General features: G+C 41.9%; 1 protein-coding gene across 3 annotated transcripts; it reads left to right on the top strand.

Annotated features, from left to right (window-relative positions):
- Nucleotides 1–9,097: 9,097 nt before the first annotated feature.
- rbpms2a (RNA binding protein, mRNA processing factor 2a) lies at nucleotides 9,098–17,492 on the top strand. 3 transcript variants are annotated; one of them, XM_035523558.2, is made up of 8 exons: nucleotides 9,100–9,617; nucleotides 12,487–12,564; nucleotides 12,733–12,771; nucleotides 12,930–12,992; nucleotides 13,405–13,555; nucleotides 14,302–14,450; nucleotides 16,237–16,309; nucleotides 16,374–17,492. In XM_035523558.2, exons 1-7 carry the CDS (start codon nucleotides 9,564–9,566, stop codon nucleotides 16,300–16,302), a joined length of 600 nt encoding a protein of 199 aa, XP_035379451.1. In that variant the 5' UTR covers nucleotides 9,100–9,563; the 3' UTR covers nucleotides 16,303–16,309; nucleotides 16,374–17,492. The 3 variants fall into 3 exon arrangements, with proteins under 3 accessions (XP_081568545.1, XP_035379451.1, XP_035379450.1); XM_035523557.2 differs by having other exon boundaries at nucleotides 9,102–9,617; nucleotides 16,400–17,492; XM_081712419.1 differs by lacking the exon at nucleotides 12,487–12,564 and having other exon boundaries at nucleotides 9,098–9,617; nucleotides 16,400–17,492.
- Nucleotides 17,493–17,754: the final 262 nt, after the last annotated feature.

The raw sequence follows: 17,754 nt of genomic DNA, 5'->3' as shown, positions 1-17,754 counted from the left end.
CGATTCAAGCAAATTGCATTGGTAATTTGAAGTCATTACCACTATTATGTGGTAAGATAAAATAAGATAAGAGGAAAATCTTGTCTTATCAAATACAAACATTTTACAAGAAAGAGGGGTGGGGATCCTTCCTGTTTTCTGATCCTGCAGAAGCTTAAAAATGTTCCTGTGAAAATAGATGTAACAGAGGACAGAGAGAGAATGAGTAAAGGAGAGTGTTTTAGCAGCAAGATGAAGCTAACACGACAGGACAGCGCCAGTGAGGTGAAAGAGGGTGAGAGTCACTGAGAGAGAGGAGTGATAAGGAGCAGAAAATGGAGGTGGATAGATGGAGAATGGTCTTAGCTCACCTCTGGGATGGTGAGATCACAGATCAAGATGGTCGCAGGAAACTTAGAAGAAAGGTTTCTCCACAGATGCAGACATTACCTCTTTTTTGCCATAAAGACATCAGATGTGAGTGTTTTTTGAGCTGCAAAAATGAGAAGGTGTGTGGTCATCTACACCCCCCCCCCTCATCGCATGGGTGTGACTGAAGTGAGCTGAATGGAAGTAAGAGATCTGTTCAGCTGAAAAAAACAGTACTCAAACCTGCATATTCTTCAGAAGTACACTTATGTTGCCTACTCAGTCAAAATCAAAATCAAAGCCTTGGTAAATGACAAACAAGGTGGAAGAATTTGGAGCAGACCTCAAAGATGGAGATGCTTCTAATTCACTCTTCAGAGATTTCCAGAGATTTCCAGATCTCTGAGTTGTTTTACATCGAGCCCTTAAGCATCTGGTAGATGAAGACCAGATTCATTAAACATCTGTGCTCTACTTCTCCCTTAAACAATTGATCTCCCATTTCATCCCAGCTGCTGTTACTTCAAGTGGTGGTACAATAGAATGATGTCACATCCTCACTTTGTTGTGTTTCCTTCTTGTCATTTTGCTTAGTCAGCAGACCTTTCAGCTCAAGCTATAGCTACATCGCAAGCCATCTTGTGCAACAATAGCTCTTTGGAATAGTTCTGTGAAACTATTCATCTTTTTATCATGATGCTAAGAAAGTTCAAAGCTAGTCATTCAAATCCCCTCTATTAATGAAAAGAGTTGAGAAAGAAACTTTGCAGAGTCTGTGTACCCTCTGTAAGGCTCACAGCCCTGTCAATGATTTACCCTTTCTGATGTGTTGCTGCTGTGGGGCAATGAGATGCAGGCCCGCAACATAGCTCCTGGCCCCCGTGATTTGTGGAGCTCCAATGGAAACAGCAGCTCACTGCAGCATCTCCTCTCCAGTGAGAGCCACTCAAAGCTGGGTAGCATTAATAAGGCATAGCCCCCTCTGGGTCTCCACTGACTTGGTCAGAGGAAGAGGCCTGGATAGAGTCTAGGGGTTTGTACCCCTGTCACTCGTGTAGATGGTCCCATCAGACTGCATTAGCCTGCTGGCGTGTTAGAAGGATGCAAAGAGACCATACAGGAACCCAGGAGAACATAGAGGCAGGGGCACACAGACAGGCGGAGGCAGACAGTGTACATGTTGTGGCTGAGGCCAGTGAGCTTTATTCAGCATGACAGCAGCAGCATGAAAAGAGACTCAGTTGGGTGATGGACTCACCTGGGACTGGTCAAAGGTGGGGGCAATGCCACTAGCCAATGCGAGTCCAAGATTTGGCCCAATGATAGACACATCAAGTGTCTGTTATTGATCTAACCAGATGCATAATCGGAGATGCAGTGGAGCAGACCTATAACAAAGGCAGAAGCAGCACACTGAGTGGTCAGTAGTTGGACATTTGTCTGGCTTGCTACCTGACTGAAAAATTTCCTTAATTAAGTGGTCAAAATGTGTCCTTTGAGCTCCTTTCAGTGAGGTGGTCTTGGAAATACCAGTACTACTGTGTAGTTTAAACGGCACGGTTTAATTAAAAATAATGCATTTATTTTTCATTTGCTTTCCATGTCTGTGTAAGAGGGGTACTGAGCATGGTGGCTGCGGAAGTGCACCGCTGCAAGGTTCTGGGTAATGAAGTGGAAGGATCGCCTGTGCACAAGGCGAGGCAGTGAGACGGAAGCCTCGGAGGACTCTGCTAAAAGCCTCACCGGCCGGCCGCAACACCCACCCGCCCCGCCTGGCAGCCCCTCAGCCTCTCACAGTGTGGGAAGAATCCAGTGCCTGGAGCTCTGCCTGGTGCCCACACAATCCAGCCGGCACAAACGGGCCGCCGAGCCCCTCCTTTCAGCCGAGCTACTGGGGGTAACAACAGCCACTGCGGCCAATGCTGTAAGCTTTAGACTTCAGCTTTGCAATGCTGATCGATGACCATTGTTTTGGCTTTTCATATCAGTTATACTGACAGGAAGGTTCTAATGCAAGTCTGAGAAATCCAGCTGTGGCTTGGTCTGTGCTGTGACCCTGGTGCAGACAGAGTCGCTGTTACAATGGCAACACAGTGCTCTTATCAGGAAACCTCCCCTGAGGTTCACACACACACACACACACACACACACACACACACACACACATACACACACACACACACACACACACACACACACACACACACACACACACAAGCACACACGCACACACACAGTGTCCAGACATCGGTCACCTGCTAGTGCTCATGGAAAATGCGACTGACAAGCTGGCCCTTTTTAGGAAGAGAAGAGAAAGCCCTGCTTATCTGCCTGTCGCCTGGGCCTTCACCCTGCTGCAGCTGCCTGCTAGTGCAGCCCTGCCACCCTGCAGCTTCCACACAGCACACGCACAGCGAGGGAGGTTAGGCATTTGCACAGAGAAGTGGACCCACTGTTTCTCTAATGTGGTATCCTACTTCGGTTTGCTAGGTTATGCCTCTTTAGTGATGGTATGAGGAAATCAGGAAATCAGAGAGAAATGGTATTTTCCATATTTTCTGTGTGATTAAAAAGGAGTATGATAAAGCCAGGTTTGAGAATATGCCATACACAAGTGGCATATGTGAGGATTAATGACCACACAAACAGTACATCATTTGTCCTTCAGTCTACTGGTCTGTTCATTTGCACAAATGCATATGTATACACATACACAAAAAGTGTAACAATAGCTGGAAGAGAGATTTGTCTTTGATGTTCATGAATGACTCTCTTCCCTAAAAGGACTGAGGGCCAGTCTCTACTGAAAGCTCCTGAAAAATACTTTTTTTAAAACCACTAACTCCATAAACACTTTACGAGCTCTCATGACCACAATGCCTTATGAGCCTCCCGATCTTCCATCTGATAAGCTGAACTGACTCAATAGATTTCAATCCCTTCCTATTTTGTCCTGTCATTCCTGAACCTATTTCTATTGTCTTCCATGTTAACTCCACCTGCTAAACTATAGCGGAATGGTAAGTGTTCCTGACCAGTAACCGCGTCCTCCTTACCTCCTTACGGATTGGGAAGTAACCCGGGCAGCTTGAGCTCATCTCTGTACCTACACATGCCATAAAAGGCCCTGCTTCACTCAGCCTCATACTGTTTACAGTGATGTTATGGGAGAGTGATGCATTTCCTGCAATAATTTCCCATTAATAAAAAAAAGAAAGAAATCTAAGTCCATCCAAGGCAATATTAGCATGTGAATTCATTCTCTGTCACAGAACACCCATGAGCCGACATTGGTGCTGCAAAATGACAGCTGAGCTACTGATGAGATTCCTAAAACATTTACACTTTACATATGGCATATTTTATGGCTGTGTACACAAAGTACAGTTCACGGTTTGTGGATATGTGAATACTGTTGCAAGAGGAAGCACAGGGAGAGAAGATGGGAAGAGAGAAGGAGAGAGAGACAGAGCAGCCATAGAGTCGGCTGGGGAACATCGTTGTGACGGTGAGGGGAGGCACTCTTAATGTCTCCCAGCAGCTTTTGGCAGTGGATCAGCGAAGCAGAGCTCAGAGAAAATGGAGAAATCACCTTAAAAGGAGCCAGAGTGGGACTATAAGACACAGAGATCTGTGTGTGTGGATGCCTACTCTGAGAAAGCTCTAACCAAGAGTTTACACACACACACTGTTAGTTGCAAAATGCCATCCTTGTTATGGTTGCTTGCTTATATATTAGATTTTGTTGTGTGTATGTGTGTGTAGGAGGTTGATGGTGCATGTTAGAATTAACATAGGGTTTGCATAGGGTACAAACAGGGTGTTAGTCACTGCTGTCTTATCCATCTGAGCTCCTCAACACCATCATCACTCACACTGGAATTACTAGCAAACATACAATTTGTTAGAAGAATCGGGCTGTTATTGTATGAAAAAGCAAACTATTAATTTCATTTGCATGCTTGAAATCTTATTTGAAATATGTAGGATATGATCAAAGTCCTAACAGATCTGTGTTTTCTCGAGGTATAAATTCTAAAATAGACAGCAGTCTCAAATAGTTTATCATATGACTAAACAGCTCACAACAGAACACTGATGTTGATTGCCCTCTCAGGTTTTCATAGGGTATTTGTGGTAATTATTTAGAACAACAAAAACAAAACCACACAAACACATTTTAGCTATGCCAGAAAAAACACGGAAAAGGAGAACATACATCTTCTTTATGGTGTCATACATGAACAGAGGGTATATTTTGTTTTGTTTAATTTTGATATTTTTATTGTTGGCTACTTGAGATACTTTCGCTGTCTCCACTGCACTTGAAAAGAGTAATGCATCCATTTTGTTAAGTGTTTGGGTTGATGGAGTCATTATAGGTGGGTACAGTGAATAAATATAAGACTTTAAAATATTCACCTCCCTGCCAGCATCAGACAGATGCAATAAGGCCTTTAAATATTTCAACCAGAGCCTGAAGGCAGAGGGAGAGGCAAGATCATGTGTGGGTGGATGCAACCCCATGTGTGGGTGGATTCATGTCCATGTCTGGGTGGATTCATGTCCATGTCTGGGTGGATTCATGTCCATGTCTGGGGGATTCATGTCCATGTCTGGGTGGATTCATGTCCATGTCTGGGGGATTCATGTTTGACTTGCTCAGATCTCTGCAAGGTTGTTGTCCATTTTGGATCCTTTTTTGTCCCATAACATAAGTTACATTTTAATTAGTGTCTTATGATGCTTAAATATTTTGGATATGACAAAAGGTAGAGCAAATCCTCAGCAAACACATAGTGCTTTAACTAATCCAGAGTGATTTTGCATTCTATTATATGGTCTATTATAATGCTGGTTATAAGTCTCTTTTAATCTTGGTTTCTTGAAAGAAGCAATAACCTTTCAACCTCAAGTGCATCTAACAGCTTTTGTTTCACCGGCTCACACAAAGCAGATTCTGGGCGCCCAGGAGACAGCCTGGTAGTCCACATTTCCAGCTGATGTTAGACTCAAACCATCTACGCTATGCTCTCTGTTTGGAAGCAGTACATCTATCTTCCACAGGCTGTGTAAATCAGAAGGGCTTAGTGGGAACGACTCTTGTTCAACTGTCAAACAACATTGCTCTGATTTGCTGCATTGCGGCTGTGTTTGTGATCTGTATCCTGTCTTTCTAAAGATACCCAAGTGACTGTTCTGTGTACAGTCATGATTTCTTTGAGAAGATGGCGTGCACCACGCTTAGCTTTAAATCTTCAGCTCATTTGGTGCTCCAGACCAAACCATTTAAAGAATGTTGAGTCAAAACTCAACTTAAATAACTTAACAGCTACAGAGTAATGAATTAGGTTCAGGTCTAAAGACAGACATCATTGGTCAGGTCTAGCTCTGCTTCAGTGTGAAAGCTCTCACCCAGGTACCCGGTCTTATCTTGGTCTCTGTTAGCAATGGGAGAATGAGGTTGTTGTTATTTATACCCCTGAGAGACTGATAGCAAAGTGGCAAGTGAGCAGACATCCTTATCTTCATCAGCTCTATTTACATATGGAGTAGAGGGGAGATTGTAGCTGTGTGTGTCTGTGTGTGTGTATATGTGTGTGTGTGTTCCTCATACTGCAACAAGAACTAGCCCTCACAACACCTTTATCAACTAGGCCACTACTTGTTGTTTATCAAAGTACCACTCGGCTGTATAAACTCTAGTAAAATATACATAATCATTAAATAATTTTACTGTTAATGTAAAATATTTTTAAGCTTAAACCTAGGTTGTAAAATAATTTTTTTAGTTGATGTCAATTTTAGTTGATGTTAAAAAGCCAAGAAGCCAATTCTTTCTTAATTTCATTCATTTGAACTAAAGCGGAACTCTTTCAGAACTTTTTATAGCATCAGTCTTTTCCCCATCCTCACACACCAGTTTTGTATATTTTCTCTTTGCAGCCAAGATAAACATTCAAATAATGGAAGCTAATTCAAGAATAGCCTGAAATAAGGAATAGAGGCCCTGATATGATTAGGGGAGCAGATAAGAGGTGAGCAGTGAGGACAGAATCATTCTGTACTGGAGCTCTTTTTGTTCCCAACATCACTGCAAATTCTCTTTGTCTTTCTTACTTTGAATGAAAATTAACCCCAAAACATGTGCTTGCATTTAAAAGCCAAGAAAGGTCAACAAGTGACCCCTGAAAACACACCTTACAGCCACACTTGCCTTGGAATAATTGCTAATCATGTACCTAAGAATGGTTCTATAACTGAAAGGCTTAAGATCCATTCAAGATTATGAACTGATATCTAACTCCAGATTGTTATTCTTGTGTTGAAACTCTTGGACCCTCAGAGAGGAAAAATAGGCAGTTTATTACATAATACTTATACATCTGGCCAAATATGGACAATAACAGACAAACGAACAGCTGAAATCACGTCATGAACTCCTGATCACCCATTACCTTTCCCAGATCAGTCACCCACACCATTTGTTTTTTGTTTTTTTTTAATTCTTTATACAAACATAAATCATGCTGCATTTGCATAATTAGAATGGATAATATTTTACCTCTGCCAACCATGCAAAAGAGAATCTAGGAGTAAGTGCACATTGACTTCAGTCTATTTTTAGCCAGGCAGCAAGAAACAGCAGCAGGTCAATGATTACAAAAGAGTCAGATATTTCCAGAGCCTCCCTCTGGAGTGCCCCGCCTCCCCCTGATTGTGTTCTCACACAAAGTCAGGAAGCCGGTTGCTGTGCTACTCCTGAAGCAGCCTTAAACTCCCCAGCTATAGATGGTGGGATGTGCACCATGTAAGATGGTAACAGTCTCATACTCAACCCCAGTGTTTGTGCTGCCTCTTGGGCAAGAGGCTGATACTAGGTACATTTAAGAGAAGCTGGGTGCTGACCACCGCAAGCCTTAAACCTGCATGCAGGGACTTGCTACAGCTGCTGTATCAAACTCTTTAATACAAAAGGTCTGCAAGGGTTGCAGCTGTAGCACACTGTGTACTAGAGTCCTTTCCCAGGCCCCATTTACCCAGCTACTCTAGTTTGGAGAGTAAAGTGCGAGTCATGCATCACTGTGGAGCCCAGAAAAATCAACCTAGATAAGCTCACTAGAAGCCGCTGGCCCTTGTGTATATTCTCACACGTCTGTCTATACTTCATATAATGTATGTCTATCCTCATATGTAGCTTAGCCTGAGCAAACGCCAGACTCATTTGGAGCTCACATCACTCCTACGCCACAGCATCATCTCCTTTGGGAATTTCATTCCCATTTCAGGACATTTCTGTGTAATTTGCGGAAGAGGGGCTGTTTACAGTGGCCATGCCAGCGTGCGTCACAGATGTAGGGTGATAGCCCACAGAGAGAAGAGCAAGCCCAGCTGCACCTAAGGGCACAGCATAGCCACAGTAGGTCTGGGGAGAGGGCCCTTTTCAGAGCATAGCCACAGTAGGTCTGGGGAGAGGGCCCTTTTCAGAGCATAGCCACAGCAGGTCTGGGGAGAGGACACTTTTCACCAGTTTTTCTTGCCCAAACCTTCCACTGACATTAAGAGAAATATAATGCTGGTTTAAGATTAGCAGGAAAGGGAAACCTTGCAATGGCAGGAAATGAAATATTTCTGCGGGAGGATCTGAGCTTCCTCCCCATATTAGCCACCCAGGAGGTGCCATGAATGCCTTAGCATTCTGAGAGTACTTAGAGCCTTCATGTTCATCTTCATGTTCATCTGGCTCTCAGGGGGACACTGGAAATGAAAGGGGTAAAAACAGAGCTTGTTTAATTTATGCCAATTATAAATAGTATTTAGCACAGGTATTTAATCTCATGTTAATATGCCAGAATAATATAATATTATTATTGATATAGGCTATTATTAATTAAGTAATAAAAAAAAAAAAAATATATATATATATATATATATATATATATATATATAATATTCATATATATTTATATTGTCTTGTTCTTTTTGTCCTAAATAATTAACTAAATAAAGAAAACCCTAACCTATTAATATAAAGCATATGTTCATTATTTGTATTTAAAGTTAGACTGTAGTAAATTAATTTGGTAAATTAAATTAATTCATTTGTACCAGCATACTATCGTATTTTATATTTCTTCTTTAAATAAATAAACAATTTCACAAACCAGCATAATGGGAAGCATCTTAAATTCTTGACATTTTTATTGCTTTCGGGTCTTTCAAATATCTTCATGCTGTAAAACCACCTATAACGACAGAATACAACCCAAACCTGGACGACAGTGCAATGAAATCAAGGTACAGTCGTCAGTGTGTGTTGGGGACAGAGCATGACAGGATAAATATCGGACTAGCTCACCGATATGTCTGGATGAACAGACAAGAAAACAAAACAACTTTATAATTTTAAATGGAGCCTACCACAAAAATATTTTTCGCAATTTTAAAATCGATATTAAATGAGGTCTCTATTGCAACAGTAAAATATATATTTTGCCTCATTCTTGTCACAATGTGTTTCTTTCTTGGTTTTGTTGCTTTGCATTTCTTCTCGCGCAAACTATACCTTGTCCAAGAGTCTTGTGACCCTTGGAATAAAAAAGGGAAGTTATAAGAAAAAGATTGTGTGTCCAAACTGACGAGTGTTAAGACGAATGAATCCCAAGAAAACTGTACGCGCAAAGTTTGGGCTGTACTTATGACTGGCCCCCAGGTTTCCCCTGGAGACGGTGATGCAGTGGAGAAGGGGGCCGGGCCTTCCCCAGCTGAGCTCCATCTGAAGCGCTAGCGCAGAACGCTTTCCTCAACGGTTAATATGATTGATCAGCAAATGAGAAGGCAGAGGACCGGGGACGGCGGCGTAGACCTCCACCTTTAAATTTAACCTGGGTTTCCTTTTCTCTCTTAATTGAATTTAAAAACGAGCTTGATGTGAGCAAGGGGGGAAACAAAAAAAAAAATCACTTCTTTTCCCTTCTCTCACCCTCACAGTGCACCTATCCACTACATCACCTTTAGTTTTTGCTTTTTAATTTGAAGGTACCTCCTTGGATACTTGGCTTAAAGCACGGCTTCACCTGGGCACATCTTTTCTGAAGTCTCACGAAACGGCACCAAGATTTCTTCTGCAACTTTAACGCACATCAGGGAAAAATCCACCGACAGGGAAAACAAAAGTTTTTTTTTTCTCGCACAAAGAAGCGTTAAAGTACACAATGAGTCTCAAATCAGATTCTGAGCCGAACAACAGTGTATCATTAGAAGAGGAGGTAAGGGGACCAAAGCTACTCTTTACTTAGTGAAGTTAAAGTTTGTTTTGCCTCTCCGGAACGGTGGGTGATTTAAGTTGTCCAATTGTGCGAACGTTTTCCCCCCACTTTGGCACGTACAAAGAAAACACCATTTTCAGCATGCTATACGCTTTCTGTTGTAAAAGTACCAATTTTTGCTTAGTTCCGTGACTTCTGTGATGTCGAAAAACCGCATTTAGACGCGAAGTATGTTCTTCCCTTTTTGAGGCGTACAGGTGTTTGGGGGTTCTTGTGTGCTCATGTCCGATGTTCTGTTCAGTGTTATCCGCGAAGATTTCTCTAAAACTATAAACAGCTGGAGGAATAAGAGCTGAAAAGGATTTGTTCTAGTTAGTTGATCAATCTTCATTATGACAACTTGGTGCATTACATTTGATAGCTTACCGTTTCATACATTTATATCGTTATTTTTACGCATGTAGCCTCCTTTGCCCTTAATATTTGCACTTGGCCTGTTTTCTGAGAACATTTCACCTTTTAAACATGTCTTGGTTTTAGGTTCACCTTTTTAAAAGACTCTACAGAGCAGAAAATGCGTAACGAAATGTACAAGATCGTGTTGCCTCTCCCCGTGTAATGTTAATGTTTGGTTAGAATCTGCTTCAGGCCTTCACGGGCTGTTCAAAATCCACCGAATTCCTGTCGAGTGAAAATGAAACAGCTTTTAGCTGCTAAGTATAATATAAACTTGGCTAATAAAATATCAGTGTTAGCAGTGTCTGCTAAAATGATAAGCCTGTTTGTACAGAAGCATATTTGAGTGATGTCTACATATTAACGGGAAGCCGAAATAAAACTTAAAAAATTGAAATAAACGTCTCTTGTCTTAAGTGAGGTGTTGCCCATGTCCACTTTCACCTCTGACCTCTGGACCTGTTCTAGAGTGCGATGTGGAGGGATTTCCTGGCTCGTGTCTATTCTGTTTAGTTTTTCAATTAACTTGTAGGAGGCATGAATTCACTGGTCTTTCCACGACTCCAGTACACTTATTTAAACGGATGGCTTAAAACAACTTGAAGACTCAAGAGGTTTACTGTTAGATTGTGTTGCTTTTGAATCAGGAGCACAAATTTTAAGCCTTTGTCTAAGAGTTGTATTCCTAATTTAAAAATGATTCCTGGATGAACTAAACTTTGTTCTGCAGTGTCTTTGTTTCCTGAAGTTCAGCTGCATTTGCTGATCTTCCGTCAACGTCTCTGCTGTGTGTAAAGGATTCAGTATTTGGGAACATGGAGGGTGAAGACATCTTGTTTGGTATGTGGAGGGCCATTTTTTGACCCGACGGTTGCGGTACTAGGTCCATGCATTAGGTTACCTGTGTTCAGAGAGCTTGTGTTGGAGAATCCACTAAACGCAGAGCAGGAGAAGCACTCACCTCCCCTCCTCAGTGTCTGAGCGTGTGTTCTGGCTTCACCTTCAAAAGCGCTTAAGTATGTTAATTCAAGGCAATATGTTAGTTTTGTTGCCTTTGTCGGTTCTTTGGCATGATCTATGTGTCCAGCCAATGGCTATTCAATAAATATCCTCAGTTTCCTTATAATATTCTCAACCAAATTCAAAACCTGCTTCTTCAGTTTCACAGTGAGTGACTGCTGGATGTGTCTGCTGATTTGCCCTTGGCAAAAGTGAAGGGTTTGAGTTGACGCTGCCGTCGAACGTGTGCGACGGGTGTTGGGAGGGCCGCTAGTTCCCTCCTGGCATGGAGGAGAATTTCGGTTGCCGTTGTAAGGAGACCGTCTGGCCCTCAGCAGCCTGCGTGATCTGAACTGCAGGAAATGACTAATTTCCAGTGAACCTTGTATTGGTGGAAGTGACGTTGAGAAATATGAAACGGTGGGTGTCGATGGCCATTTTAATTGATGTGTTGGGAAGACTTCTCATCCCTTTAATCATGACCGAGGCATGGACAAGTTCGGCATGCAGATATGCAGGCTTGTGCAAGAATTTTTAAAATGTTTTTAATATAACGGTTTCCCCCACTTGGCTTTCTAATCTTCAATCTTGGAGTCTAATTGCATATGATGTGTACTGACTGCTTGAATTGTTGCTGTAGGTGTCTGGTCTCCATTTACAACAGTTGGAACATTAGATACTTTTAATAGCCTGTTTTTCAGACGTGGATAGGAAGCATATTGTTGTAGTTTTTACCGTTTTGTGGCTATCCCTGAAGTGACTTTTTATATGAAACAAGGGTTCCTTTTCTGTTTTGCACAGTTCATCTCAAATGATTATAAATCAAGTTTTTACCACCTGTAGATTTTCAATCAACTATTTGTTTCCCCCTTTTGGCCATACTGACCACTCTTTCTCTATATCCACCACTGCCATTTGTTTCATCTGATTAATTTATGCAGTACAATTAGAATGTCTGCTTTCCACTGCATCAGAGTAAGGTTCCAGATTCTTGCATCCACAAACACTTTCCATGCTCGGCCTGCTCCCTCACACTCGGTAGCCATGCACACACTTAATGGCTTCACTTAACTAACGCAGTTTCTCATGGTTTTTGTGTACAGTCAATCTTTTAAGTACTGAACAAAAGCTGCAGAAAAATGGAGTTTCTGACACAGTAGGAAGGGAAAAGGTGCAAGCGAGCAGCACTGAAGGTAGTTTGGAAATTTGATTCATATTCAGTTTTTGTTTTTTCTCCCCCCTTTTCAGGGACAAGCTACTGTTCCACAAATTCATATTAGAAACCCATGTCACATGGTAGACTGCACCTTTCAAGCTTGCTAGCCCATTAATTTTGTCAATGTAGTGCAAATGTCGTCATATAATTCCCCCCCCCCCCCTGGTCTGTAGTTCCTAAGGCGTTTTTGTTTTCTAGGTACGAACACTTTTTGTCAGTGGTCTGCCAGTAGACATTAAGCCCCGAGAGCTTTACCTGCTGTTCAGGCCGTTCAAGGTATGCAGACCAACAGAGTGCTCAAATAACGTGCGCATACACACATGCACGCCCTTATGTGGAACAGCTTTTGATTTCAAAGGTTTAGTAGACCAACTTTTTGTGAAATTGTGAGAGTAAGGGACATATAATTGTGTGTTTTGTTTGTTTTTGTTAATTTTGCTACAGGGATATGAAGGCTCCCTCATAAAATTAACCTCAAAGCAGGTAATTAGGAATCTTTCATTTTTAATATTTTGTCATATCTTTTTAAAAGTTGTACCCAATATTGCTTATATTCCCTTTTAGTCTGAGCGTAGAGTAATTAAGGTGAAAGAAGCTGTGTGAAGAGTCTCTCTGTCTCTCTGTCTCTCTCTCTCTCTCAGCCTGTTGGCTTTGTTACCTTTGATAGCAGGTCTGGAGCTGAAGCAGCAAAAAATGCATTAAATGTGAGTAAAAGTCTGTTCTCCAGTATGTAGCCGTAAATGCCTGAATTATTGACTAGATCCCTCACCCTGTGCACCACAGCTCAAGTTTTACTCTATCTTGGTTCTCTTGTGCCTAAAGAAGTTTCTCACTCAGCCCCTAAAAGTAGAAAGTTCCATGATGTCACAGGCTATTGGCTCAGTTTTTAAAAGCCCTTCATCCTGTCAAAATACAGTGGAAGCAAGATGGGTGTGCTAGCATTGGTCCACTTCAGGTTTGACATGTTATACTGACCAGCCCTTATCCATGAGCCAACACCTCCACTCTCACTGACTGGTAGAATATGATGGGCGAATGTTAATTCTGGATCATTCTCACTTACTAAAAAGTGAACCTGGAACCCCTTGGTCTCTTAAATTTATCACATCTTTTAAGGGGATTCGCTTTGACCCAGAGAACCCCCAAACACTGCGCCTGGAGTTTGCCAAGGCCAACACCAAGATGGCGAAGAGCAAGTTGATGGCCACACCCAACCCCTCCAGCCTGCACCCTGCTCTCGGTGCACACTTCATCGCACGGGACCCATGTGAGTGTGCTGCTCTACCCCAGACTGAAAACGCACACATGCATCTGTTTTCTGCCTCGGCCCACTGCCACTACCATCCACACCTGTATTAAATTTTCAGAGAAGTTTATTATTTCTGGTTCTCCCATTTACAATACTTGGTCTTATTGCAATAGGTTAGCATTTGAAGAAACCCTATGCTGAATTTAGTAGCATCAACTTCCCCCTTATGAGTGCAGTTTTTAATTCAAAAAGTAGTAGGTAGCATTGCTGAGAGATTTTTCATTCCATTTCAATTTTCAGTGTAGATAAATGGCACTTCAGACTAATTCTATGATATGAGAAATGTCAGTTGGTGTAAGTATTGGAGGGGATATATTCAGCATTCCTGAAACTTCTGACTGGCCTTGACCATGCTTTTGTCCTGTGTGGTTCTTGTCCTTTTGTTCTGTGCTTCTGTTGACCAAGTTTGAGGTTTTATTGTTGTTTCAGCTATATACAAGTACACAACAAAAACGAGACAGTTCCTCCAGGACCATGGTGCAACATAAAAACAACAGTGCAACAGACAACATGCTACACAAGTGCAAACAGTCCAATATAGTACAAAATGTCATTAAAAGTTGCTGGATCTTAAAATTGACTAAAAAAATGTCCCAGTGAGTATGGTAATGGAGTATGGAGACATGTCTCCTGCTGTTCAGCCTCTGTGCCCATCTGTCTGTTTCTGGTACGGCTGGTGGCGTGGCACGTGTGTCTGTGTGCAGACGACCTGACTGGCGCGGCACTGATCCCAGCATCCCCGGAGGCGTGGGCTCCATACCCCCTCTACGCCACTGAGCTGACCCCAGGTCTGCCCCACACTGCCTTCACATACCCTGCTGCAGCTGCAGCAGCCGCCGCCCTGCATGCCCAGGTGAGGTCCCTCTCCCTCCCTTCTCGCTGTACGTGTGTGCTGTAGCCCTGGTGGACAGCTTGTTCCGCTAGTAGTATACCTCCATTATGCTGCAGTACACCTTTTAGAAGGGTACAAAAGTCAGTGTGTGACGGGTTGGTTGCCTGGTTGTTTTTGCTTTAATTAAATGTACTGTTTGGGTAGTTATGAACGTCTGCCTGTGTGTGGGTTTGTTTGGGGTTTTTTTTTGTTTGTTTGTTGTGCATCTCATGAGGCTTTTTTTTTTTTTTTTAAATCGCATTCAGTCTGATACCACACAAATCAAATGTCACACTTCTAGTATGTTACTTGCTCATGCACACTAATGGAATTGTGGTTGCTATGCTGTCACACTTTCACACCTGAGCATGGAGTGTGTGGCAGCAACCCCTGAGAGGCACTGACCAACTTGCTGTTCCAATATCTCTTGAAGCATTTGCCAGTGTTGCTAAGAGATCACGGCTGTGAAAATCTGTTTTTAATTGCATCTCTGCTTGGATTATGCATTGGTAGCAGGGTGAATCTGTGGTCGCTAAATGGCAGTTAAACTTTAGCCAAAACAGTTTTTACAAGCCACTAAAACTGTACAGATGAAGGATATGACATCTGTTGTTCATGTATGTTTTAAACTTCTATATATTTTGACTTTTAATCATACGTTCTGGTATGATTTGCTTGTGTAAATTGTAAGAATTTAATTTGAATATTATGTATATAAATAACTTACTTTCCATCCAGGTAAAAGTATATCCATAAATGCCATAAATGAACTATGTACTTTTACAAGATACCAAAGTCTTTTGGTCAATGACGCACACAAGCAGTTTTGCTGCATGTTTGATTCTGCTAGATATTTTAATCTGACACTGGCCTGAGCCATTGTTTGCTGTCAGTCATCTTTAATATTTAATGCTGTCCATTTCCACACCTAATTCAATGTGACTGGTCTAGAGAAGCCTGTCTTGACAGCGTGAGTTTATTGATTGGGCAGCTGAGCTGTGCCTTATGTTGTCATGACGATGACCCAGGTCAGATATAAAACAGACTAAGCTTTTACCGGAGATCCTCTTCTGAGCATTTCCTACACACTTGGTCACATGTGGAAAGAGCTTGTTCTTTCCAGATTAATCTCACCTAACATGGACTGGCCTTTCCTTGTGTTCAGAGACTCATCGACACACTCTTCTCCCCATCCTCAGTACTTTTTGTGGAATCCGTTTCTGTTCTGCTAAAGACGCATATGATGACAATAGCAGTTTCAGGCCATTTCTCCATCTGCTGCACTGGGGGCTCTGAGTGACTTCTCGAGTTTGGTGGCGATTCTGTATCCCTGTGAATGGCCTTGTCTGGAAGGGTAGACCAACGTACTTCACTAGGAGTCAGAAGGAGGGAAAAGGGGGTTTGACGAATATCATGCTAGTCCCTTAGCCAAGGACTCGCACACATGTATAACTGCAGCACCCTGTCAACCATGCACTATTAACTAGACCTTAAGAACTGTCCAAACTTTCATTACAAGACTGAGTGCCAGAGAGGGGTAGATATTTTTAGGGCAAGGTATATTTTGTTGTCTGTAATCTATGGCTAAGCCCTTGCTTGATGTCTACTAATATTTTTGTCATAACTTGGTGTGTAGGGAATATAGTGATGCATTTAAAAGTACATATAACACTTATGGCATTTAGAAAATGCTCCTATCCAGAGCATCTTGCAAGAGTTATGTGGATGGCACGTTTCTATGATGTTAAGCTGCTCTTTTGTGCTGTAGATGCGTTGGTACCCCTCGCCATCTGACACCTCGCAGCCCGGATGGAAATCTCGCCAGTTCTGTTAAGTATTTAGTGAGTATCTCTAAATATGCTGAGCTGTGGGATTTTGTCAGGCTGCCTCTTCATTTCCCCTCAGTGTTTAAATTTGCCTTCTTTCCACAGATGCCGCTTAGTACCTGAAGGCTTTGCGTTTCTCTTCCCCTCTCTCCATATGGCGCAAGGTGTACTGGGCTCATTTAATTTAATCAGGTTTATTTAACAGATAAAGTTTAAAGGTCTTTTCTGGAGAAAACTCTTCTCTAATGGACTTTAGGGACAGGACAAGCGAGAACGGTTATCTATAGCTGGAGCCTTACAGGCTAATGGTACAGTGTCTGCATTTTCAAAACCACCCATGTGACGAGCCAATCACAAGCAAATTCAAATATTCTAGCTGCTCTCTCTTGGTTGTGTGTGTTTTGGGGTGGGGAGGGGATAATCATTATGCATGTTGAAGTATAGTGTATATGGCATGAAAAAACTAGAATGCAAAGTTTTGTCTTGGGTTCTCTCGCCCTGTTTTATTGCCATTGTGACTCAGTTGACCCCTTTAGCTTTGTCTGGATCCTAGGCCTGCTTCTGTGAAAAGCCTTGCACTCAGCTTGCTTTTTACATGTCTGATGCCACTTGAGAGGTCCAAGAGGACAGCCTCCACCTGGCAAGTGTTGTTGGTTTTCCTGTGTGTAGAATGAATCCTCATGCACTGGGTTTTTCCTCTTCTTTCTGACCCAACTGTAAACTCGTCTGTAGTGGGCGAATGCTTCTGAGACCCTTCTCCAGACCTCCAACGCATTGCCCTTGAGTGACCCCATCTGCCAAAATACCAGTATCTGTCTTGTTTAGAGTATATTTGAACAAAAAAAAAAGTACAAGTATTTTTGTACATTTGTGTAATAATGGATATTTATGCTTTTTTTGTGCAATTAAATAAGTATATATGTAAGATGTTAAGTCTTCCCTTGTTATTTTTGGTATTATTTTGATGTTGATTCTGTCTATATCTTGTTTGAAGTAAAGAAGTGCAATTTATTTTGTTTTAGATTGGTGTCATACTGAACTACCCAGACTGTGGCAGGACTGATAGTTTAAGTGGACTGCTAACATGAGATTGCTGTAAAAATAATGATTAAAACATTGGAAAATGCTGTTTTTTTTTGTTTTTTTTTTCTTTTTTTTCTCCAGAATGTGAAACTGGATAATAAACAGATTGATCAAAGATGGCTTGCTGGAATTCTTTAAAAAGCAATCTGAGATTCTGTATTTCCATAAAAACTGAGCTTCATCTCTGCAAAGCATACACTGGACACTTTAATAGATTGCTATCCATTTATGGGTCCTGTCTGCTCATGCTTGTATAATTCCTGGTTAATTTGAGAGGCTTTTATCTCAGCTGTAGCAGTAATTTCCAGGTCTTGGTCTCTCTAGCCACCCTTTTAAGGCATCATGCTTAGCTTGGCTCTGAGATTCATAAACCTTAT

This window comes from Electrophorus electricus, chromosome 4 (genome assembly GCF_041902795.1).
Source record: "Electrophorus electricus isolate QZ-2024a chromosome 4, ASM4190279v1, whole genome shotgun sequence".
NCBI lineage: Eukaryota > Metazoa > Chordata > Actinopteri > Gymnotiformes > Gymnotidae > Electrophorus > Electrophorus electricus.
This window is presented reverse-complemented; position numbering and strand designations above follow the sequence as displayed.